The sequence below is a fragment of the Mytilus galloprovincialis genome, chromosome 10 (genome assembly GCF_965363235.1).
Source record: "Mytilus galloprovincialis chromosome 10, xbMytGall1.hap1.1, whole genome shotgun sequence".
Lineage (NCBI taxonomy): Eukaryota > Metazoa > Mollusca > Bivalvia > Mytilida > Mytilidae > Mytilus > Mytilus galloprovincialis.
In genome coordinates this window covers 34,151,130-34,178,195 of record NC_134847.1, presented here as the reverse complement: position 1 = coordinate 34,178,195, position 27,066 = coordinate 34,151,130, and the positions used below count along the sequence as shown (strand labels likewise).

At 32.0% G+C, this 27,066-nt stretch overlaps 1 protein-coding gene across 3 annotated transcripts in view; it reads right to left on the bottom strand.

Annotated features, from left to right (window-relative positions):
* The window catches only part of LOC143047441 (uncharacterized), a 29,527-nt gene extending 7,564 nt beyond the window's left edge, over positions 1 to 21,963 (bottom strand). Inside the window, exons 1-7 of one of the 3 annotated variants that reach the window (XM_076220506.1) lie at positions 21,894 to 21,963; positions 11,311 to 11,462; positions 8,352 to 8,517; positions 4,526 to 4,746; positions 3,415 to 3,525; positions 2,511 to 2,637; positions 1,228 to 1,327 (exon numbers count right to left, since the gene is read on the bottom strand). In XM_076220506.1, the coding sequence (XP_076076621.1) occupies positions 1,228 to 1,327; positions 2,511 to 2,637; positions 3,415 to 3,525; positions 4,526 to 4,746; positions 8,352 to 8,517; positions 11,311 to 11,429 (844 nt within the window). In that variant the 5' untranslated portion in view covers positions 11,430 to 11,462; positions 21,894 to 21,963. The other 2 variants (XM_076220504.1, XM_076220505.1) reach the window with 2 other exon arrangements.
* Between the last annotated feature and the right edge of the window lie 5,103 nt (positions 21,964 to 27,066).

Below are 27,066 nucleotides of genomic sequence, written 5' to 3'. Positions count from 1 at the left end.
AAAAAAATCTTCCCTTTCTTCTTTCACAAAGACTTTATTTGAAAATGATTTAAAACTAGATGAATTAAATCCATGACAAATAGAATAAAGCCATTGACCTTGACAAAATGCTTCACTTACTTCTTTCAACATTTGTTATTCTAAATAAATTGTTAATAAACATGACTCTCAAAATCACATGAACATGACATGTTTTCTGGGGTGTCTTGTAGTAAGGATAGAGTTATCTCCCATTGTATCTAAATTTGAATTTTCTGTAGTAACAAAAAAACTTAGAAATACTTAGAAATAAAAGCAGCCAGACTTTAAAACAAAGAATTACATAGTTTTTTCTGTGAAAGTGTTTAAAAAAATACAAACTACATGAGTTACCTCCCATATAAACTAAACAAGAGGCTGTCACAACGACAGCAAACCGGATTTATTAACATTTATTTGTGTCCTGGCAATATCACAAGAACCATTACTGATGAATGGTGAAAGTGAAAATCGTCAATATCAAATTTGACCTCCATTTTGTCATCAGTATCAACATATTAAAATTTGAAAAGCTTAGATTGAATGGTTCATGAGTAAATGCAAAAACCTGAATGGAAACGCCATTTTACGATCTTTCAAGAACCATAACTCCTGAACGGTAAAAGTCAAAATCGTCATTATTGAACTTGACCTCTATTTTGTCATCAGTAACAACATATTAAAATTTCAAAAGCTTTGGTTGAACGGTTCATGAGAAAATGCACGGACACGACGGGAAAAACCATTTTTCAATCTTTCAAGAACCATAACTCCTGAACGGTAAAAGTCAAAATCGCCATTATTGAACTTGACCTTCGTATAGTTGTCAGGAATAACATATTAAAATTTTAAAAGCTTTGGTTGAACGGTTCATGAGTTAATGCACGGACAACATTTGATTGCCGCCCGCCGTACATCCCCAAATCAATAACCGACATTTTTGTCACAAAAATCCGGTTAAAAATGATATTATACTATAACGCCTATCAATGGCTGGTGGAGTTACGTCCCATGTAAACTGAACACAAAAGACATTATCATACATCTTCTATCAATTGCTAGTGGAGTTAAATTACATATAAACTCAAAACATTTGACATTATCATAAATAATAAGTTCATAGATACATATATTATGGCTAGCAGAGTTTCATAGCTGTAAGTTATTTTCATTGTATGTATTATTAACAGAGTTATCTTCCCTACTTACTGAAAGGTGGTGTTTTAATATATTTGTACAAGCAAATAAAGTGGAATAAATGACCACAATATAACTTCTCCATTCTTCTTCTTTTATCTGTCACTGGTTCCTAAAAAACAAAGGAGCTTTATATCTTCAATATGAACTTGATATAGATGATGCCTACCCCAGCATGGTGTTTTAAATACTGATAAATTTTAGATTCAGTCTGATGTTTAAAACACATTTAGAATTGTGTCAGAAAGATATAATTATATGATAGTATATGAACAAACAATCTCTAAAATATAAAAGTTTTAGCTTGAAGGCTGTAACAGCCAGCAGGACAAAATATGTGACCCACACACAGCTCATCATCTTGACACTTACAGAAAGTTTGGGCCATAAAAAAGAATAGGTTTGTTTGCCCAAACGCTACCTACCCAGAAAAAAGCTGCCTACTCAAATTCTTTTATTGTCCTGATTTGAAGAAGTTTTTTTTTAATCAGGTAGGCATGAAGACTAAATAACACCGGATACTTCAATTTCTCTTTTTGAAAAAAAAAAAAAGAAAATGCCTACCTACCTACCCACTGTCTCAACCTTTGGGTAGGGTTTGGGCAAACCAAATTTTTTTTAATTGTGGCCTTGTTGAGAATCCAAATCCTTATATCATGTACTGCCTTAGTATATATGAACCAACATCTTGAATAATATTTAAGTTTTAGCTTGAAAATTATAGGTAGCTGGTGAACATTATATCTTTTTATGTGATGGACAGACGGGGGTAAGGCCAAATAAAAATATGTGTGTGGTTCCAGTAACCCTACCGCTCTACTTTTTCGGCTTAAAAATAGCCTACCCTAAAGATTTTATTGTCATTTATCATTAAGCACTTTTAAAGTCAGAATGTTGCTCCCATAGACTCAATGTAAAAAAAAAACATAAAATTAAAAAAAATCCATACCTACCTACCCTAACTTTTTTTCAGATGTAACTGGAACCATACATACTTTTTTATTTGGCCTAAAGTTAAATTGCAGACACCCATCTCCACCCTTGGATAGATAATTAATTGTGCAATTTCCAGTAGATAATGTCACATATTGAGAAATTGAATCAAACTTCCTAGCTATTACACTTTGATTCATCATTACCCCCAGGGGCCTTTATTATTATGTTACTGTGGTGATATATTTTTCCATGATGATATTTGAATTTGCTTTTGGGCTTTAATTCTATGGAGAGGGTGCTTTTTCAAATCCCATGGTGCATTTAAAATTAATCAGAATATTGCAGTACTGAAAACTTACCGATGGATTTTGTGGTAAAACTCTTTCTTTACATAGAGGGCAGCACATCACAGGAAATTTCTTTACTGATTCTACTAAGAATTTAACAACTGGTAAAACTGATGGCTGTGGTTCAAATGGAGGATCCCTGAGAAGACAATTATTTTGTGTATGACTTTGTATTACCTTTGTTATATTCCATCTAAATTCTGACTGGATATTTGCACAAATGTAGGAGAGTTACTTTTCCTGATGCCTGTATATTCATTAGCAATTGACATTAAAATAAATATTTCAAATAAAATTCATGAAATACCAAAATTGCAGAATATTTTCTCCTGCAACTGTTTTCATGAAATTGTTATATATTCTGTCACTCTTCGTTTGAATGGTTTACATTTTTTCATGTCTCTTTTGAATTGTTTCACATTTTTTCATGTCTCTTTTGAATTGTTTCACATTTTTTCATGTCTCTATTGAATTGTTTCACATTTTGTCATGTTTTGTGTTTTTTATTGTTTAAATTACTGTATGGGTTTTGCTCATCATTGAAGGCTGAACACTGTTCTATAGTTCGTTGTCTAATTGGTTGCCATACCCCATCTCCTTACTATTATATAAATCAAGTTATGTCCTTCCCCAGAAAAGATTGTCAATTAGAAGTGTACATAATTTAATTTCAGACAATCAAGAATCCAAAATTCTATACAATGGCATAAAATCTTCTTCCTTCCAACATTCTGAATCAGCAGTTTTACAAAAATGTGTTAAAGTGAAATCTATGTTGGTGTCAAGGTAGGTAGTTTAGATAGAGTAAAAATACCCAACTTCATCAGAAATACAAAAAAATACCTAATCATAGGCTTATATTTTTAGTGACAATACAGGTTCATTCATATATTAATCCTAATTGACTTCTACTCACTTGGGTTTTTTCTTTATAGGAGGTTGCACACATTTTCTGGCTATTTCTGTTGCTTGTGATATAAAATTTACTTTTAATATTTCTGGGAAATTATGATCTTCTAATTCAATTCTAAAATATAAATAGTTATTTTGATTAAAGTAATTTAAAATAAAGCAAAAATAAAATTATAACCAACTTATTATCACATTTAACCATAGACTACAGTTGTTTCTGATATTGCGATCATTTTAATTTTCTCTGGATAATAAACTAGCTGAATTTGTAAGAGAGAATTTAAAGAGAAGATCTAAATTCAATTGGACTTTTTTCATATTTATACCAACTTTTGACTCCAGATTTTATAATTTTTCAACAGGTTACCTTTCCTGTGGTTAGACTTCCTGGTACTCTGTAAAGTAAGAGCAACCAAAAGAAGTAAAATCAAACATAAAATTAGTGTAATTTGAGGGGAAAGTCTACTGTTTTCCGATGTTTTTATGTTTAAAGAAAATATTAAACAATTAATTTTCCCCACAAATTGTACCATTTGAAAGCTTGATTTTACTCTTTTACGTTGCTCTTATTCAACTTGGTACCAGGATGTCCACAGTGTAGGTAACCAGTCGAAAAAATATAAACTTTGGAGCCAAAAGTCGGTAACATGAAAATAGTCTTTTGATTTATAATGTTTTATATTCAAGTTTTTTATTCTCACAAATGTCACATATAAATGCCCACAAAAATCAGTTGGTTTACACCATCAGTTTAAAACTTTTATTTGTAGACAAAGACTTATCCTAATACAGTTTGAAAACAATCTAGAATGTTAGTTAGGCTGCCAGTTTTAAATTAAGCCTTTAATTGTCTCGTTGTTTTACACTTGACATTTATCGCACTTTAAAGCTGATTATGCAGTATGTGGTTTCCAGATTGTTTAAGGCCATACAATGACCAATAGATATTAATTACTGCATCATTTGGTTTCTTGTGGAGAGTTGTATCGTTGGCAACCATACAATATCATCTTTTTTTATAGTATAAGAAATCATAGGTTTGATGCTTAAAGAATATGACAAAATGATTCTGCAGACTATTAAGGGTTTTTTTTGCAAAATGCATAAAAACTTACTTGACTTGTTTAATAGGATATTCTTCAGGCACTACTAAAACAAATTGCATGAAATATTGTTCTTGAGATATCCTATAGACAACTTTTGATGTTGCTTGTTTTAATACGACAGTGTCATCTGATGTTAGTAATTTCTTTTTCACAGATAATATTTCTTCACTACAAACACATAATGGGTTTTCTATTAAAAATTCCTTCACAAAGTTGATCATTAACATCACCTAAAATATAAAACAAGAATAAAACCTTTATTCCATCAATAATCTATAATCTAGTTTGGCCATTCTAAAAAAATATCAAATCCAACTTTTTTTCCTCTACGATAATCATACAGGACACTGTCACAATGGGGGACCCTTTGATGTCTTCATAGTTACTTTAACCCATGTGACCAATGAATAAGACTTATTACTGGGTTTATACCAACATGACTGGTGCAACCTGTGGAGCTAACGCGTCGCCAGTAAACTTAATTTGCGACCATCAAATCCCCAATTGATGCTGTCGGAGCTTAAAGGGAAAATTCACGATTTTTTACTTATGGTTTAAATATGTTCATTATGACATAATATATATATTCACAAAGTTTTATCGCTATATGTGCAGTAATAAAGGAGAAATTCAATAATTAATGAAAAAATATTAACTACTTCCTGTAGGTCGTGACGTTTTCTCCTGGTTTTTGCATGCCGGGATTTAAATACAATCATTAAAAGTCTTGGTTTTTAACTATATTTTAACGTATACGTAAGCGCGCCGATGACTAATGCTATATCTAATAACCATCCGATAATAAGAAAATAAAACGCACAGACGTGCAGTTGTACATATTCATGAGATAATTTTTCTATATTTCCCTAAATAATTCGATTTATTTTTGTAGACAGCACAAGAAATTTTTATTATTATTATTTTGCTTTAATATATGCTTTTTCATACTGATAAAGTGAATAAATTGAAGTATATAACTTTAAACTGTTACGACAATATATAGGTTTACGCTTATTGACCTTTTACTATCTACGTTATTACTAGGTTGATGCTATGTGTGTATTATTCTCCGACAATACTTGTGAAGGTAAAATGTTATTTGCAGATTGGTAATTAGCTAGGCCTCTAGGGCCCTCCGTACCAGGTGCGACTGTCTATTCGGATCAGTGGATTATAAGACAGGAGGTCGCGTTTAACACACAAATTTAAAATACATTTTCAAGGTGTTGACAAATACTAGTAAATCGCCGTGGAATTATTTAATTATATTTGATGATATTATTTTATTTGAATTCAAATAAGTAGCTAAACTAAAAAATGAATCGGTTAAAGTATGGAAATTAAATTTAGTTTTCGGAATAAAATGATATACACTCTTATGATTTATTTATGTTTTGTAAAAAGGGAAAATAGAACTAGTTTTACAAAAGCAATTTAATTGTCTTATAAAGGCAAAAAATGTACGGGAACACTTAAATTTAGACATTTGAAAGCCATGATCAAAGAAAGGTGTACCTGTATTACATTTTTACTTCTAGCGTTTGGCATAAGATTTTAGCTGAGACTATTATAACAAAGTCTCAGATTTAAGTGAGGTCGGAAGGGTTAATCTTATGAAAAATAATTATCTGATATCATTTGGATTATGGAAGGAGCTATACTATAAAAATACATAAATTTATTACCAATACACTCGAGAATAAAGGTTGTTGATTTTGCTGTTCAAGTTAACTTTTACTCACATATTTTTATATTTTGATTTGAGCGTGCTTGTTTTTATATGACAGTTTTTCAGTTCTCTTACCTCGTTAGACGAAAGCAAACCTGCACAGTATATTCTGCATTTGTATAGTCCGAAGTTTACAAATTGATATTCTTATTTCACATGTAAAATGAATGAACAGTTATTAAAATAAACGGCATTCATTTCAAAATATACCACTGTTTTCTAGGGTGAAAATGAAGTCACATATGTGAGGATAAAAACTAGACGAATTACTTATATGAAATTACAGGACTAAAAATTATATATTAAAACGGAAGAATAGGTGCTGAAATATAAATAAAAGTAAAATTGAAATTAGATAACAGTGGGATAATCTATACGTATTCTTACAATCACTCTTAAAAAAATTGTTAGATTTTGTACACAGGCCGTATATCACGGACAGTTTTATATTGGTATGGTATATTTTATAAATTTTACCTGTGCACACCTGGTTCACTCGCAATCACGCATGTGATTCATTGACCTTGTTCATTGTGTATTAAATTAAACAAGCCTGCCAGGAAGTCGACCGTTAGAATACCCGAATATGTCACATTTACAATACCCCGGTAATTACCTGTATTAAGCCATGCTGATTACAAGAAGACAAGTTTTTGAACGTGGGTCAAGTTAGGTAAAAACCCAAAATAAGCTAAAAATATACGTTAGAAAAAGAAGCATTTAAAAAAACTTTTACATAGGAGATAAATCTCAGTTTATAATAAGTATCTCCGGACTTTTTTTCACTTTATTGAGACTACTTTAACATTATTATAGCATAATTCATACAATACTTGATACTGTATCTGGGTGCCAAAAATGTAAATTTATTGACCAGCTAAAACCATTGTACGATATTATGTCATTTACAGCTTTTTAACCTGACCTCAGCATTGTACGTTGAATATTTAACCCTCTTAAAAAATTAAGATGTTTTTTAAAGTATTTTTTAAATTATTCTTATCAATCTTAGTGAAGCATTACTTGATTTGATGATCTTGAAAACTATGTAGACTTATTCAGCTTCCATTACTTGGTTGGGTAGAAACTCCATCAGCTTGATAAGTCATATTAATACTGATTAACGGACATGTCATGCCGTGTACTAGGACTTTGTGGTAATTAGATATCCGTGATCATTAGTTTTCAAGATGGCGTCTTGCCGAGAATTTAGAGTCGATTTAAAAAATCTAATAACTCACTTATCTAGACAAATAAAGCTTTAATATTTTGAGAATATGCTTATTTATTTAGGATGAACATAATATCAAACTTTTATTTTTTTGCGAATTTTCCCTTTAAAATACAATACAGTTATCTCCTAAATGATCTGCAATTTCAGAAGGTTAATTTCTATCTGATGCAGCTAACATATTGAATAATGCATTAGATAAAACTAAAACTGCTACATGTATTGTCATATATTACAAATTATATTTTAGATTTTAAATATAACAGTGGATTCATTATAATTCCTGGGATACCAATTTTCGTGGATTTCGTGGGCATACTGTGGATTCATTTATTTTCGTTGCTACCAATTTTTGTGGTTTGAGGAAAACTTGCATATTCTTGGATATTTGATTTCATGGTTTTGGCAAAGTCTGGGTACACTCCTTTAGAAAATTGGTAATTTGTTGAACATTAATATTTGTGGTTCCCCTGTACCAACAAAATCAACGAAAATTGATATCCAACAAACATTAATACATCCACAATAGGTAAACATTAAAATTTAACAAAGTGCACATTTTGTGTGTAGGCTGGTATTCGGTCTTCAGCAAAACCATTAAATCAAATATCCACTTAAATGTAAGGTTTCCTCTATCTACAAAAAATTGAAAAATGAATGTCTGATACCACAGTACAGTGGAACCTGTTTAAACCGAACCTCTTCAGGACTTAAGATTTTGTTCAGTTTTGGCCGATGTTCGGTTTTATCAGGTTCTCAACGCTTATAATTTGATAGGAAAATGCTTTAGAAAATGTTTGGTTTATACAGGGTTTCGGTTTAAGCAGAATTTGGTTTAGACAGGTTTCACTGTATCATGTTCTAATTTGATATACCTGTTTTTGACCAAGCCATTTTTTCGTTTCCTCTTCACAGATTTTTGTTATTTTATCACAGACTTTTTCAGGCAATGTTTTACTCTTTAATTCTATAACTATAGGTTCTTTTGGATATTCTGCTGGGAACTGCATACATGTTGTTATTGTTCTAAGACCTTGTAATCTGAAACATGAAATTTCTATGAGTGCAAGGAACGATAACTGTAAATCAGTAATGATTGCGATGTATTTATAAATGCAAATAATGCGATAGTATACAACAGTATCATTTTTGAAATACTAAAAAACTCAAATTCATACTGCAATTGATACAATTGTACCTTAGATTTCGATCAGTTAATGGTTATATAACTGTGTTTCTCATTTTTATTTTAATAGATTGGAGTGCTAGTTTTCCCATTTGAATAGTTTTACACATGTCATTTTTGGGGTCCTTTATAGCTTGGTGTTCGTTGTGAGCCCAGGTTCAGTGTTGAAGACCGTACTTTGACACATAATGGTTTACTTTTACTAACTGTTATTTGGATGAGAGAGTTGTCTTGTTGGCACTCATACCACATCTTCTTATATCTATTAGCCATAATAAATGTCTGATTTATAGTAGTTGATAAAAAGCTCCTAATGTCTCTACAAATGGTTGCAGCAGATTTCTTGTTAGAATTTTGGATACTGAGTAATAAAAAACTTTTTATAATTTTCAAATCCATTAGGAGGGAATTGCTACTGATAATTGCCATGTCCTTGGTCAAAAGTTCTGTCAAAAATGGTTCATTCTGTACAACCTCTTTGCTTCATGTTCATTCTGTACAAACCTCTTTTCTTCTGTCTCCTTGTGTTTATGAACATAAAATTTGGTTAATTTCTGTCAAAATTCTAAAATTCTAAGTCTTTAGTTGATTTAAATCTTGTCACTGAGTATGCCCACTTGTCCTACTTTGAGGACCATAAGGTCACCAAAATAGGTCTTTTTCTTGTGAACTTGTATATGAGCCAGTCCATGCGAAAAGGTACACAAATGAAAAATTTACGAAATTCTAAAAACTTTGCATAATTATTGGTAGTAGACTTGTGATTTATAAAACACATTTATTTTTCCTCATATCATCAAGCTGTGAGCTACACGCACCTGCAAGTGCTGAGACACCCCCCCCCCCTTAGTTTTATCAAGATTTTTAATGAATTATTTCATAAATTTCAATCATTTTCAAAGTAAGGTTTAAATGGCTTGATTTGCCAATTGATAATGTTAACCCCGGTAGCAGTGGGGATAAGGCTCTCGCTTACAATGCTGATATCAATGTAATTAAACCGGGCAATGGTTCGAATCCCGTGCAACTGATGTCATAGTTTTTGTATTTTCTCTCATGTTTTAATGTTGTCTTACTTTCTTTGAACCTGTAGAACTGACTGAAATTATTGACTTTTGTCTCTGTAGTATCGTATTTGTTAAAGTTTCTGGTCGGTAAAGCATTAGTCGGGGGAACAAATGATTTTACACTTGCTCACATACCAAAAATTCAGATATTTCTACGTCTTTTTCTGTTTTGATTGACAAATTCGAGATAGAATTGACAATTTTATGAATGTTTGCATTATGTAATTTTTTTCGGATAAAACCGTTTTTCAAAAATAAGATAACAAACTTTGATAACGTGTCCTGTAAAGTTTACCAAAAGGACTTTTTGTACCTTTTCGCATGGACTGGCTCATATCATTTTCAAAATCACAAAAAAAACAAAAAAATCGAAATTGCCAAAAAGCAATGAAATATCGAAATACTTATAATACTTTATATCCGACATTATAATTTAATGCAAATTTTGACATATAATTATCCCTAACAACTAAAATTCTCCCCTTAGCAACCATACACCAATCAACAAAAAGTCCATATTCCCAATATTTTAGCATCGATTTGAAGTTTCAAATGGATTCGGCATCTATTAAAACATCTAGTTTGCAAAAAACACATCTTAAATATGTTGATTTTTTAAAAAGTTATAGCGAAATCACAAATTAACTACACATAGGCTTTTCTTGGTACTTTCGCCGTTATCACCTATATGAGCCAGTCCATGCGAAAAGGTACAAAAACGAAAAATTTACGAAATTCTAAAAAGTGTGCATAATTATTGGTAGTAGACTTGTGATTTATAAAACACATTTACTTTTCCTCATATCATCAAGCTGTGAGCTACACGCACCTGCAAGTGCTGATAACCTTCCCCCCCCCCCCCCCCTTAGTTTTATCAAGATTTTTAATGAATTATTTCATAAATTTCAATCATTTTCAAAGTAAGGTTTAAATGGCTTGATTTGCCAATTGATAATGTTAACCCTGGTAGCAGTGGGGATAAGGCTCTCGCTTACAATGCTGATATCAGTGTAATTAAACCGGGCAATGGTTCGAATCCCGTGCAACTAAGGTTGATCTATATAATATTAAATAACTTAACTTAACTTCAATTTCAATTTCTAAATCACAAGATGTCATAGTTTTTGTATTTTCTCTCATGTTTTAATGTTGTCTTACTTTCTTTGAACCTGTAGAACTGACTGAAATTATTGACTTTTGTCTCTGTAGTATCGTATTTGTTAAAGTTTCTGGTCGGTAAAGCATTAGTCGGGGGAACAAATGATTTTACACTTGCTCACATACCAAAAATTCAGATATTTCTACGTCTTTTTCTGTTTTGATTGACAAATTCGGGATAGAATTGACAATTTTATGAATGTTTACATTAATGTAATTTTTTTCGGATAAAATCGTTTTTCAAAAATACGATAACAAACTTTGATAACGTGTCCTGTAAAGTTTACCAAAAGGACTTTTTGTACCTTTTCGCATGGACTGGCTCATATAGATATGACTTGGCATTTCATGGATGTTTACTCATTTTCTTTTTATTTATAATTTACTTTTATTGTCTAACTAATGAACTAAAAAGATATCTACCTGATAGTTGCTCTAACAATATTGCGTACAGCAGCTTCTAAAGTTACTCCTTCAATATTTGGTGCCTTCTGTTGAACTTGTGCTAGTTCTGACGAAATTATTTCTTCAACATCAGCCATTTAAACACGGTTTTGATATTCAGACCATGAAATCTGGAACAGATGTAAATATCATTACATGTTTAACCCCGCCACAATCTGTATGTGCCTGTCTCAAGTCAGGAGACTGTAATTCAGTGGCTGCTGTTTGTTGCAGTTTATCAAATTTGTATTTCATTCCTTGGGGTTTTTTTTAAATCAGGCAGATTAGTTTTCTTGTTTAAAATGTTTTATTTTTGTCATTTTGGTGCCTTTTATAACTGACTATGGGTTTTGCTCATTGTTGAAGGTCATACAGTGAACTACAGTTATTAAATTCTATGTGTCTTGTGGAGAGTTGTCTCATTGGCAATTATCCAACATCTTCCTATTCTCATACATAGTATAATAAAAACATATATATCACAAAGTTTCTACAAATATTATTAACAGGTGCATGCCCTTTAATTTGTACTAAGTAATGGTTATTAGAAAAATATATTTGTAAAACTTCTTGCTTTTCTGTACCGTTTTGCTGTGCTACTTGCATAAGGGTTTGAAAAGCGATTACTGAATAGAGAATAACGTACAACAGGAAAATGCATAGACCTTAACCATAAAAAATGTGTAATGGTTCTGCGGAACCCAGTGTCTCGCCTACTTTTGCTGTTAATCACAGGCTCAACAAAAAAGATGGAAAAAATTGAAGGAAAAAGAATTCAACCCCTCATTAAAGGGGTAGTCCGTACCATCAGTGGTTATCCCTCATTTGAGGGGTTGTTCCCAACTTGTTTATAGAAATTATTCACTTTTTCATGACTGAGCTGGAGTGACTACATGTAAGTGTAAGAATGACTTTGACTGAATTGACTTTAATTGAATCAACTTAATGTTAAATCAACATGGGGCTGGATTGGTTTTGATATAGAACTACAAGATACCTGTAGGAGGGTCCTAATGGGGCTACATTCAAGACAAACAACTATAAAAAATCTTGCTAAATGACGTGAACGGTAATATTAATTATACTGCAATTATACTGCAATCAGCTATTTTACTATACAGATAAATCTATACGTATAAACGTTAGCTTTATACGTCACTGACCTCAAGAAACAGGGGAAATGCTAGGTATAACCTCGCATTTCTCCTGTTTCTTAGCCTCATACAAATAAATTTCATATTTCAAGACACTATATGTATATTGTCTAAGTACATGACAATGAAATGTTCACTTTCTATTAGATGATGAAAAAAATCAACTGATTTTGACGAACCACCTTAAATATTCTCCAAAATTAGTTTTAGACTTCTGACGAATCACAATAAACATATTTTAACGAATCTGGGTAAAATTTTAACCAATTTGACGTCTGACGATAACGGGCATAATCCTCCTGTTCTGTAGGCTGAAGCTCACATACAAACAATTGAAAAATTCATCAAGAGTGCACACACTAAAATGTCTCGCCTTCTTTACTAATCATTGATGTTATGCTGATAGTCCTAAATATATAGCTTTAATACAACTGTCACATAAACTTAACATAAACCAAGAAAACTAAACATTGACCTTTGAACCATGAAAATGAGGTCAAGGTCAGATGAACCATGCCAGACAGGCATGTACAGCTAACAATTCTTCCATACAACAAATATAGTTGACCTATTGCTTCTAGTTTAAGAAAAACAGACCAAAACACAAAAACTAAACACTGAGCAATGAACCCTGAAAATGAGGTCAGGGTCAAATAAAACCTGAGCGACTGACATATAGATCATAAAATATTTCCATACACCAAAATAGTTGACCTATTGCATATAGTATCAGAAAAAAAAGACTAAAACTCAAAAACTTAACTTTGACCACTGAAAAATGAAAATGAGGTCAAGGTCAGATCACACCTGCCAGCTAGACATGTACACCCTACAATCATTCCATACACCAAATATAGTAGACCTACTACATACAGTATAAGAAAAACAGACCAAAACACAAAAACTTAACTATAACCACTGAACCATGAAAATGAGGTCAAGGTCAGATGGCACCTGCCAATTGGACATGTACATCTTAAAGTGCTTCCATACACCGAATATACTAGACCTATTGCTTATAGTATCTCAGATATGGACTTAACCTTGTTAACTGATCCATGAAATGAGGTACAGGTCAAGCGAAAACTGTCTGAAGGGCGTGAGGACCTAAGTCCTTGCAAGGTACGCACATACCAAATATAGTTATCCTATTATTTATAATAAGAGAGAATTTAACATTACAAAAAATCTTAACTTTATTTTCAAGTAGTCACTGAACCATGAAAATGAGGTCCAGGACATTGGACATGTGACTGACAGAAACTTCGTAACATGAGGCATCCATATACAAAGTATGAAGCATCTAGGTCTTCCACCTTCTAAAATATAAAGCTTTTAAGAAGTTAGCTAATACCCCCGCTGCCGCGGCAGCAGGATCACTATCCCTATGCCGAGCTTTCTGCGACAAAAACAGTACTAAACTAACTCTATAGTGTCCTGTCTCATAAAGAAAATGAGATCCAATTGTTATCCCCATTACAGAATATGATACAAGAAAAGTTGTATGTGTAAGAATCCCTTAGTTAATGTATCCTGGAATGTTGGTAAGTCGTTATCCTAAGGACATTTTTTTCTTCTTTTTTCTGTAGACTTAGCTTTGATTTTTTATTACCATGCATTGTCAAGCTTGGTAACTCATAATTGTTTCTCAGTAATTCAATGTACGATGCTGTATCATACTGAACCTACTGACCTTGTTTTGTTTACATTCAAATTCCAATGGCGTCAAAATCATGTGATGTAAAATTGTTCTACCCAATCAAATTGCTTTACTGTCAATTAGGTGATTTTTCAGTCTACGGCAATTACTTTTATTTGTTTGTGGGATATTGCTTTAAAATAGTTTGCAATAATTTGGGGTTTTATTCAACAGGAAACCTCATTTTTTGCCATCCCTTTCGACATCAATGGAATTTTGTATGAATATTTACCTACAGTCATGATGGTCAGAATATAGATCTTTTTATAATGAATAAAAATTAATTCTATGAAAAATAAATGTAAATTGTTTTTTTATTAACCTACTCTATATTCCTGTACAAAATTATGGCATGGACATCGTTTTTTCATATAGTTTTCCTTTCATTTTGGTTGGGGTTTTTTTTCGCGGAAAAATCGCGAAAGACGTAACAAGCATGTCATTTTGAAATTCCTAAAAAAACGATTTGCTTGACTTGTATTGCCTGCCACAAGATTGATGACACTGCATGGAATGTACACAAGGCAATGGAGGCTGGAAGTGGGATTTTGTGAAGTTCTAGAATGTTTTTAGACATTCGAAAGTCGGGATTGAAACAGGCATTAGAAAATTGGCATTTTTTAGCAATAATTGGGAACAACAATGAAAACTTACCTTAAGAAATGCTTTTTTTATTCAAAAGTGCAGAAAAAAAACGTATTCTCAGTGGCGGATCCAGGGGGGTTCCGGGGGTTGGAACCCCCCCTTTTTTTTGGCTGATCAATGCATTTGAATGGGAGCATCTAGTTGGAACCCCCCCTTTACTCTGGGTTGGGAACCCCCCCTTTTTAAAATGGCTGGATTCGCCGCTGATTCTGCACTGTTTTTTCTAGGCCGGAAGTATAGAGTGACGTCAATGCGTAGTTTCCCCTTGTGTTAAGTTCAAACACAAATACCTAAGAACTGACAAGATGACCGATTTTAGACTACGGTTGGATAACATTACAGTGGAATCCGTGTACACTCCCTTTTTGGTAGTCCGAGATTACTCTGACGTCCAACAGCTGTTTTGCCAGACAAGCTGGGGCCGTGGGACGTCAGAGCTCGTCCCATATCAAAAAGTGGATATTTGCCCACCCAAAATAGATGCGCTGCTTCGTCGCTTCTGGTGCCGACTGACGGCCTTGGAATTATATAAATCGGGCATCAATCTGTTCATTTTTCATTTATCTCTTCATTTATGTAAGTTTCACCTACCTGCCAACCTTTATTTTCTCATCATTAGACAGTTTTCACAGTGACCCATCGATTTCGGCATTTTGACTTTCACTTTCAAATGGACGTCAAGTTACGAGAGAGTTCGTGGTCTCGAGACTCAAAATATGCAAATATTTATATTTTTTCACCTCCTTTATAGGAGATCGATGACTAACCTTTAGTAGCAAACCATGAATTTTCACCTCCTTTACAGGAGATCGGTATGAAGCATTTAGTTCCGACCACGTTACAATCGGAAGCTCTCGGACATTTAGATAACTTGCATCGTAAATGAACGAGGTGTTACATTATGGTCATTTGCATAAATCATCACTGTTTTCTCGTGGTCATGTGATAATCTTTGAAAATGAAAGGCAAAATGCCGAAATCGATGGGTAATTGTGAAAACTGTCTAATGATGAGAAAATAAAGGTTGGCAGGTAGGTGAAACTTACATAAATGAAGAGATAAATGAAAAATGAACAGATTGATGCCCGATTTATATAATTCCAAGGCCGTCAGTCGGCACCAGAAGCGACGAAGCAGCACATCTATTTTGGGTGGGCAAATATCCACTTTTTGATATGGGACGAGCTCTGACGTCCCACGGCCCATGCTTGTCTGGCAAAACAGCCGTTGGATGTCAGAGTAATCTTGGACTACCTTTTTGGAATAAATGGAGATGTGTCATTAACGTATTTACAACAATCCCCACCCCAACCGAGGGAGTGTTTGGAAACCAGGCAGAATCTGTTATTATGGTTTACATTTGAAACCAATGTGCCGGAGCAGCATTCCCCCAGTCCTTCCCCCTTTTATTTTCATGCTGGTACGTCTTTTCTTTTTATTTCTCATATTCGTGGTGAATGATAAAAAGTGGCATGATACTTATACTGTTCTAATGTGGAAAAATATATCTTTATATGGTTGATTGGGTATACTTATGTGAAATATGTTCTTTTTTTGTACCTTCACACTGATATTTCTCAACACAAACCTCGTAATGTCAAGGTCAGAAATTGATACACAGCTTTGTTTATTATCGTTATGTTATTATTGCTTAAAGAAAATTCAATTCTTATTACAAATTATTTTAATATTGCTTGTTAACCATAATTTGCTAATAAAATAATTTATTTTGTACATCAACATATTTTTTGTTAGTGTATATCATTTCATTTCCTATAGTCTGTTTCTTTTTTCGAGACGTTTCGACCGTATTGCAGAATACTAGTTTCAGTTGAAAGCGAAAAACATAATAAAACAACAAGGATTAGTTTGGGTTTCGATTGTTTTACATTAATATAAACCGGATTTAATATTTATTTAGTCAATTACTAAGTGACATTTAGTGACTAGTATATTAAATAGATAGATACTTTATTTACATCAAAGAAATATCTGGAAATAATGATTAAACAATTAAAAAACATGAAAAAACACGAGTAGGTCTACTTTGAAACAATCATCTTTACTTTTGAAAATAGTTAGCTTATCTTGTTTAGTACCTGAATTAAAATAACAAATATATGTATGAATAATCCACCTTTTATAAATGTTCTCATTTATTCAAATTCTCAGTAAACAATGAATGAAAATAATAATTGTATATATTTTAAAAGATTTTTAAACAACAAATATATTTTTTTATCGGGTGCACGTGTGCGCATGCTGTGAACCATGGAATATATTTCCAATTCAAGTTATTAATTTATTTGTACCAATAGAATATTTGTATTTGTATAATTAAAAGGTATTTTCCATTTGTTTCAAGGGCCTTAAGTGTGTTTGAAGGGACAATTAATTTCACTTCTCTTTAAAACAAAACACACAAAAACATGGCCAAACGACTATACGGCCTTATCAGAGACATCTCTTGCCTAATCAACTGTGACCGAAAAAAGTAAAGTAACAACAATACCTAACTCCGGCCGAGGAAAATTCAAAACGATCGGAAAGTCCCTAATCAAATAGCAAAATCAAAAGCACAAACACCACTCACGAATGGACAAGAACTGTCAAAAAGACTCATATTGTATTCCTGAATTGGTACAGACATGGTGGATTAAACATTGAAACGACTATTGCCGAACAGACAGTGTACCCGAAACGTCTTGCATCGCTATTTTCTGAATAAAAATTACTTAATTTATGTTTGAAATGTGAGATTCGTTCGCGTTTATAAACTAAACAGTGGCGGATTCAGAACTTTTATAAAGGGGGCTGGGGGCAGTGACTGACCTATAAGGGGGTACTCCAGTCATGCTATTATTTCTTATTTTAGTTTCTTGTGTACAATTTGGAGTTTAGTATGGCGTTCACTATCACAGTGATCACTGAACTAGTATATATATTTGTTAAGGGGCCAGTTGAAGGACGCCTCCTGGTGCGGAAATTTCTCGCTGCATTGAAGACCTGTTGGTGACCTTCTGCTGTTGTCTTCTCTATGGTCGTGTTGTTGTCTCTTTGGCACATTCCCCATTTTCATTCTCAATTTTATTCAGTGATACCCTACATAATCAAATACAATTTTCCAACAAAAGGGGGGGCAGGCCCCCTGGGATCCGCCTATGCTTAAAAGATGGTTTAAACGTTTGATTTCAGTTTTGTTTTACTGACTCAAATGATTCTCAAATAGCTTTAAACAATTGTATATATATATGTATATACAACTCGTCTAAACATCAACATATATATATAAAGTGCCTAGAAAATCAACCTAACGATGTTAGAGTAGATTTGATTCTTAACTTCCTCCCCGGCGCCGGGGCTGGAACCTGTACTTTTTATTTCTAACTTCTACGACAACACCGCCTAGCATTGCGCAGAGACCTTATCCCCTCCTCTAACTCTAGCTTATAAATAAATAAGCTTTCGTTTCGGGAGGTGTTACCTTGTCGAAACGAAAGCATAATCTGTTCGGTTAGCAGATTACAGAATTGAGAATAACGTACAACAGAAAAAGCATACAAGTACCAACAAAAAAAGGAATTTAGAGAAAAGTAGGACTAAAAATAAAGAACAGATGAAAATAGGTAAAACTGAAGAAAAAAATAAAAAAATTGCAAGGTGCTAAATAAGGAATAATGGACAAACCAATTTTACGAATAAAGCACAAATATACCTTTAAGATAATTAGAGGATAAAGAAATTTAAAAAAAAACACGTCAGATTGTAACTGAACGTCGTTTGATTTAATTTATTTTTCTTGGTTTTTGCGTGAAACTGTATTATTTTTATGTGACAGTCAATGAGAGCACGTTGGAGGTCATGATTATTGTGTACATTTATGCAAAATTTGATTATTACAGATTATTATTTAAGCCGGCTAGGTGTATGTAGGTGAACTTTTACATTTCAAATTTCTGTCCTATCCAACTTTCACGATAAGACCTCGTTCTATTTATGCATGAAATATTTGACACTGGACATTAAGCTAATAAAATGTCGCAAGAGAAATTAAGTTTTCTCCAGCATCGCTATATTATTACCCAGTAGCCTAATTATTTATAAATATAAGTAATGGTAGAAAAGAAAAAAAAAATAACAAGAAAAAATCAATGATCGAACAAATATGAAAAAAGGGATCCTAAAGAGATGGCTCTTTTCTTTTTAAACTTAGTACCTATATTATTTTGTGTTGAAGTCTTCGGAGAAGTAGAAAAAAATAGGGCCGGTTAATTTTCTTAAATAATTAAAAGAAGAATTTTGTTTGCATTCCAGGGAAACAGTCTGATACATGTAAATAGACTCATTATAGATACCAGGATTGAAATTTTTGCGTCTGAAGCGCGTTTCGCAAAGAGCTTAGAATAAAGTTAGTTATACCGATGCATAATAATCTTAAATACACGAATAACATGTTGTGATCTCATCGTTTTAACTCTTTTATTTATACCGAAATCAAATTAACAAAGATATCTTAATTCATATCTTTGCATTTTTTATGTGTTAATTATCAAATAAGATCAAAGAATAATAGAACATTAAAATCACATAAAAATATAAAAATCACAATCGAATATCTTAATGTTCAACTGTTTCCTTTGAACATTACAAAATTTATGTCCAAATTTTTTTATCACATTTAATTGTTTCCTCTTTCGATAATGAACATACAAATCAGTCTCCGGCGGTTATACATGTAGTTTTGGTTAACGGGAGGGGTAACGGTATGTACCCCTCCTAAGGTGATGGAATTGATTGATGTGTGTCATTGGTAAAATTAGGAGATGATTGATTTCCATTTTCATATACGAGTGGGAACTTTAACGCCAGCTATTGTTAAGGTCATCGCTGTGATTTATGAGGGTCCCGCGGCGGCGACAGCTGGATTTTTTAAGGACAAGGGCACACAATCAGATAAACTCGATACTCATAAAAAAAATCATGTTCTGTTTTGTAAAAATGTCGTTTTTCGTGTCAGATTCTATCAGTATTATCACTGACATCGCCAGTTATGTTTTTTCAAAGCCCTGAAAGCCTTGAAGGATCATTATTCTTCTAGGGACAACGTTAAAATCCAAATATTTATTTATTTTGCGTAATAAGACAGATCTGTTATTTGTTTTCAGTTTTTTAAATTAGACGTTTTTTATGGATCTTTTGAAAATGACATGTTTGAATTACATAATTCTATGTTTCTGTTGTTGTTGGTTTGAAAAGGGAGTTAACTTACATAATAAGACATTTGTTATACAGGACCGTTGTGTTACCCTCATTTTTCATTCTATCATTTGCAATGTTTATTGTGTATTGAACTCAGCATTGATAAGATCAAATCATTGTTCCTCTTGTCAGAGAGAAAATATACAATTGATGTGAATTTGAAAGTATTGAAAAATATTTAATTCGTGCTGAGCAATGCTTTTAATTATTCTTTTTTTTTAAAACTGCTAGCAAAAAGCTTCCTGTTTTGCCCTTGAATGGATGATATATTACTAGTAATTAAAACGACAGAGTCTTCAGACCGTTAGAGAACGTTGTCTCAATAGCAATCATACCACATCTTCTTTTTATATTTAAAACCTACATCTTCCCAACAGCCCATGTTTTCAAACATTGACAGTTATATATTTTTTACATTTGACTTTTGGGTTTTATCAGTATTTTTAGCTTTTATTATTATTCTATAAAACTGCCAATTGTATCCTCTTTTTCAACTTAACCCCCCTTTTCTTTCTTTTGTCTTTATTCAATTATTCAACACTTGTATACAATATTTTTACTTAACCTTATACTGAGTTGGGAAAAATATGAATCCTTGTTTATTTGATTTCCGGTTATTTTTTTTATATAATTTCTGTAATGTTAGCATGCATTGGGAAAATTTACGCTGCGATTTTCTACTAAACTCTATTGGATCCCAGGTTTAAATTTCGCTGAAGTACAGAAGATTCCGTATGAATTCCTTGGTTAACGCATTAAAGTGAATAATACTCCATGGTTAAAATAAACAAGAGATGCTATTTTCTAATACCCCCTCTAGGAGTTATCTGTTCTTTATTGTTTATCATTAAATGTGACAATGAAACACTCTAAGTGTCTTGCGGAATAAAATCATTAGAATTCAATGGTTTTATTTGTTTCCCAGCAAACTCCCTGCAGAAATTTTCACACAAATGCTTAAGTCTTTGTTTATTGATATACTTAATGGAAATGTCATAAAAACGAAAATTACTTAGAGAAGTTTATTTAAAGACTTAACATCAGACATAAAAAAGCAAAGCGCCTTTGTGAAACCGAAAATTAAAAAAATCAACAAATATTTGTCCCTTTTACACTGTTTATTTTTCGTTATTTATTTCATTGTCTGTAAACAATAAAAGTGTTTAATTAATTAGATTTTTTCTTTCAAGTCAAATTGTTTTTTTTTATAATTTTTCTATATATTTTTCGTTTTTTCTTTTCTTTTAACCTGTATTATAAGCTTTTTGGTTTTCTAATGTCAAAAAAATTATTAGTTTTCCCCAAAACAGAAGATATATAGCTTGAAGGAACAATAGAGAATGTTACCTTCTTTTTTTTTTAAATCATTTAAACTTCATAACATTAACGAATTCTTGGGCATTTAAAACCCGTTTTTCGAGATAGAAACTGGTATATAACATGCTAGAGTTAGTATACATGTAGATATGTCTTTGACAAATACGACTGTATATAAAGTTGTTGTCTAGATTATAAATAAACAGATAACGGGAAATTATGAATGTATTCATTTGTCTAGTATAAGTGCAACTTGATTTATTTCACGGAAATAGTATAAACGAAATAATGTTCTATTCAGAGCTATAAAAACGTCTAGACCTTCACCCTTACGTCAATGAAAATCAGAGATTTGTTTATGGATCAACGTGTAATGTGATTTACAAAACAATAAATCTATTACTACAAGATGTCAATTTTCAGACTAATATATTAAAGATTGTTTCTTTTATAAACATTTATGAATTTTATAGATGTTGAAATCTCACCTTGACATCAATATGACGTTACTGGCTAGCGCCATTGTCCACTTTGAATAATTAATACAGTGATTTTGTACAGACTAGTGGTACTTTGCTAATTAACTTAGGTAGTTATTGACTTGGCAATAAGATGATGAGGGTTATAAAGGTGACAAAATAATTCAATTTGTCTTTTATGATCCTGTCAACCACAGCACTTTACGGTTAAACAATATTTGACGTTTTTTTCAAAATCACTGCGGTATACTTTTTTTGTGCTGATGCGGCGGAAAGCAAATACCAGTCAAATCATTTTATTTTTTTTAGAAAGTGAAAGAATTTTAATTATACAATAGAACACACAGGGATATGGAAACAAGAAAAACTTCAAAAGGAGATGCTTAAATAAAAAAAAACCCAAAAAACTGAAACAATTCTTTTAATATTAATAAATGTTTTGTTTTTTTTTTTATTTCAGAGAATTTTGTACATGTATGATATGTCTCAGTCTATATCAAGGAGATGTTTAAATACACTTCTTTATATCTTATTTTAAATATTTTGGATTATGAATTACATAATTTTTTTTTTGTTCATGTGATATACAGAAGAAAGAATATGTCATAGATTAAAAACTTTCTAATCTATAATCTGATGTACGGTTATAAACATAGAATTTCCCTTATCACAAATAATTTCATCGTTCGATAGCAATTTAAAACAATGATATACGATCAAAAGATCTTCTTTGATGATCTTTGATTAGAATATACCGGTATTATTTAATCTATATTTAAATTCCTATGTTGCTGTGTACATAAGCATCGTTATAGCCAAAGACGCCGATAAGAAATGTTTTGACATTGCGCTCGTGGTTTGACAGGGAGCTCGCATGTCAACCCGTCTGTAGCGTTAATCCATGTTAATCTTCGATTAAGATAATTTTTTTAAAGATTTCCAGACAACCTGACAAATTTCAAATTAGTTTTCAATATGGTGAATAAAGTTGTTTAAATATTGTGTATTTTAATTATCGAATTTCTAATATTGATCCTAAACAATATTGATTTGACATCAAAGGTGAGGGTGGTCTTGATTGAGGTTAATTATTGAGTCATCAATGCTAATTATTTCCCTATAAAAATAATACAATGCCATGGCTATTGTTATGTAATAATTAAGAAAATGACAACTTATTGTTCAATACAAAACTGTTGACTAATTATATCAAGGTGACTACAAAATTCTGAAAGGCCGTCACAGTTGACTGGTTTACAAAAAGGATAACAAAGGAAATGTGTTAACTACAATAATATAATTGCTTTTTTAGCAATTAGACAATGAATGTGAGAAAAAAAGTAATTTTTGCCAGAAAATAGATAATATTCCTTTCAAAATTTGATCCCTGATTACAGGTTTGAAATGGAATTTTAATCTAGGCGATCTCGACTCACAATCCAAGTGACTGTGTTCATTACTAAAGATAAGAACAGTGTCAATATTTTGTCAGATAAAATCATTCTTTTGGGCCTAACTTGTGAAACTAACAGATCTTTACAAATCCCCATCTTCATTATCGATTTAAAAATAATTAAATTCAGTATAAAGAATGACTGTTCGTTGCTTTCTTCAATAAGTACATTTGCACTCCAAATAGAGTGCCGTCTTTATGAGATATGTATACATGTATTCAGATATTATTCAAATCTTTGGTATGATGGTTTTAGCATAAGTGAAGAAAAGAAAAGGGGTATCACAAATATGAAAAACTCATCGTTGATTAAGCAAAAGGTACCAAGTAATAGAAATGTTTTATAAGCCACAGTTTTTCACTAAAGTAATTGTATATCAAGGTACGTGAAAGAAATGTACGGTATGTGAGGATTTCATCCGTGTGTTTTTTATTTAAGTTTTAACAAATTAAGAATGGTCATTTTCAATACTTCTTCACTGAATTTTGTGGCCATTTATTCGCTTATATTTATTTTTGTTTGCCTACTATATTCTCCATGTTCTTTAGTATTAGGAACCTTATTATTCTGTCTAAATTTTCTATTATCTTTATATCTTATCACCCTATAATTCTCTTCATTTTGTTTGTCTAGGATTCCATGCTTATGCCTTGTTTTACCCTTCATTCTCTAATTTTGATCCAGTAATTTTCAATCGCTCTCATGCACGAATATAAATTTGAAAAATGTATTTCGATAAAGACTGTTGGATGTTTAACGTCCAGTGGCAAATTAATACTTATTCTGGACGATATCACGTCAATATAGACAATATGACATGAGCACTGCTTTGTACTAGACCAACACGCTAAGCCGGATCTTTATCGTAGTACTTCTCAATCTATATATGTAAGCAGGAAAACATGTCACCCAAGCAGCACCAAAACATTACTCAGACTCAGAACTGACAAGTTTTTGCTAACTCTATATATAGTATCCCTTATAATGACGCTTGCATATTGTATATAGAAGCAGCAAATATTAAGTAACTTCTTTAGTTTCACCCTAACAGAGATCGAATTTTAAAAAGCGGGGCGAAAGATACCAGAGCGACATTCAAACTCGTAAATCGAAAATAAACTGAGAACGCCATGGCTAAAAAAAGACAAATAATAGAAAACAAGACACAACAAAGAAAACTTAAGACTAAATAACACGATCCCCACCAAAGACTTGAGTTTATATCCGGTGCTCCGGCAGGGTAAGCAGATCCTGTTCCACACATGGCACCCGTCTTGATGACAAGCAACAACTTACGGCACTGTAGGCGAGCACGTTACCACAACACAATCGACAATGGCAAATAGTTCACGCATATAAACAGAAACCATCTAAGGGAATAATTAAAGTTCTTTTAAAACATGAAAAGGTTTAATAACTATAAACATGGTTGGGATTTATTTTAATAATTTTTGGCCTAAGTTGCAAATTTTAACCTCCAAACCCCGACATTGCATCAAGTCACTGGCTGTTCAGTCGTTTGTTGTAGAAAGATCTCCTCATAAAAAAAATGATAATCAACTAATAAGAATCTGTTTTATGACCGAATATTCGAACTCCCGCACTTTAAGCAGGCAAGCATGCCGCAAGATCGTCGAGCTGAGTGAAAAGAAAAGAAATTAACAAATTGATTGATTTACTTTTCATCTGTATCATATTGAAAAAGAACAAGCTTATCAAAAAGCTTTTTCGTTTTGTATAATATTTACTGAGCAAGACTGATTGCTTCTAAATTCATTTGCTGAACGACCAGTGGCAAATAGTTCACACATATTTTACAATGAAAAGAAATCAGTTATATATTTTAAAGAAAGAGGCAGCAATTTTTTATACCCTGCATAACAAGTCCCCGACAAATTAGTTGTATGATGGTGAAAGAGTTGTTTAGAAAATATCATGGGATTCATTAAAGAATTTGTTTGAGGATTTTGTTAAATGTTGTGGAATCAAAGTGATGGGAATTAAGTCATAAGTATAAATGATATGTTTCATTTAAACACAGATAAAAAAATATTACGACAATTAAATGTGATAAAAATACATAGATAAGGATATTTATAAGAAAAAACATGTTTTATTGTCTGATTTAAGATTAATATAAATATGATAAGAAATTAAGAATTCACACTGTTTTATGTTGCTATACGAAATATCATATAACAGATAAACTAATGTTTATTATCGATAACACGAATTAATTACTGCCGGTACATTTTTATCAATTATCGGAGTTTAAAAGAAATATTTTCTATAAATCTAAGAAACAAAGAATAAAATTAGATAAACTGGCAAAATTAAACAAATAGCAGTAGAAACAAACACCTAGAGGTGTAAGATACAACACACTCTGTGTTTTTTCTGCAATAAATATGAATCTGCATGGCTTCACACCTTTGAAGTTCACCTGCTGATAAATGACGTCACCCGCTGGTTTAGATGAATCATTGCAAATGTCAAATTCATAACACTAGTGTACCAAAATCCTTACCATATTAGCGCAAGGGATCAGTGTCATTTTTCTTGTATCAGGTCAATTAAAATTTCAGTCAAGAGGTTAAAAGTATACTTAGTAAACAAGCGGGGGACGAAGAACATGGACAATTGGGTCTCTTGAAATCATTATACGCTTACTTAAAATTGAATAAGAGTAAACTTATCAATATAAATATACGACAAAAGATGCCATCATGCATGGACCTACAGTGATTCCACCTTAAGATGATACTGATCTTGCCTCATCATACGGCTCATATATTTCACATCTTTTATACGACTTGCCGAATTATTTTGAATAAAGCTAGCTAACTTGAATGGGCATAAACTTGAATTGAAATAAAATTTGCTTTTACAGATACTCAAGACTTTTTAATACTTTTGCAAAACTTTTACATTCTTTTTCAGTGCATTATCTGTTAATATACTGATTCCGTTAAAAAATAAACATTTAAAAAATACACACAATGTAAAATATACTCGTTGAACTTTTCTGGACCTTAATAAACGGCAGTTAACAATGAGGTAGCTGAATTCCCAAAAGTGAGCACACATTTTGTCACGGGAGTTTGGCAATGTATCATGACGCTTCAAATAAGCCTTGTTCAAGCTAGATTTAAAAACTATTCGTAGCTGCACTGTGTATGTTTTTATTTATTTAATGTTTTTGTGTAAAGGTCAACGTTTAAAGTTCTTTATTTTCCAATTAAGGGCCCATAATGGGACATAATGACAACAATACACAATACATTCTGATTCTTAACACATAAACATATAACATATAATGAAGTTAAATTAAAATTATAATTCACATGAAGAGGATGAGATAATATCATAGAATATATATCTATAGTCATATAAAATAACACAACATAAATTAACAATTGTTATTGTTATAATTTATAAGTTATTTTAGTTCTTTCAAAGTTTCAAATCTTTGATTTTTCTGCCATGCCAGAGTGCCAGCAAACATAGTTTAAAAATTTATTAATTCACCATATTAAATTGAGAATGGAAATAGTTTGCTAACAGAGGTCCACCTTGTCTCTTATCCAGAAAAATAAGTTGAAGGAATAATACAAGTCACTAAAATGGAAAAGAGACCAAGGGCAAATGCACTACCATATGATATGGTGTTGGTGTATCTGGACCATTTGCTGTGCGTTTTTGTTTGACGATTGACCCCCCCCCCCCCA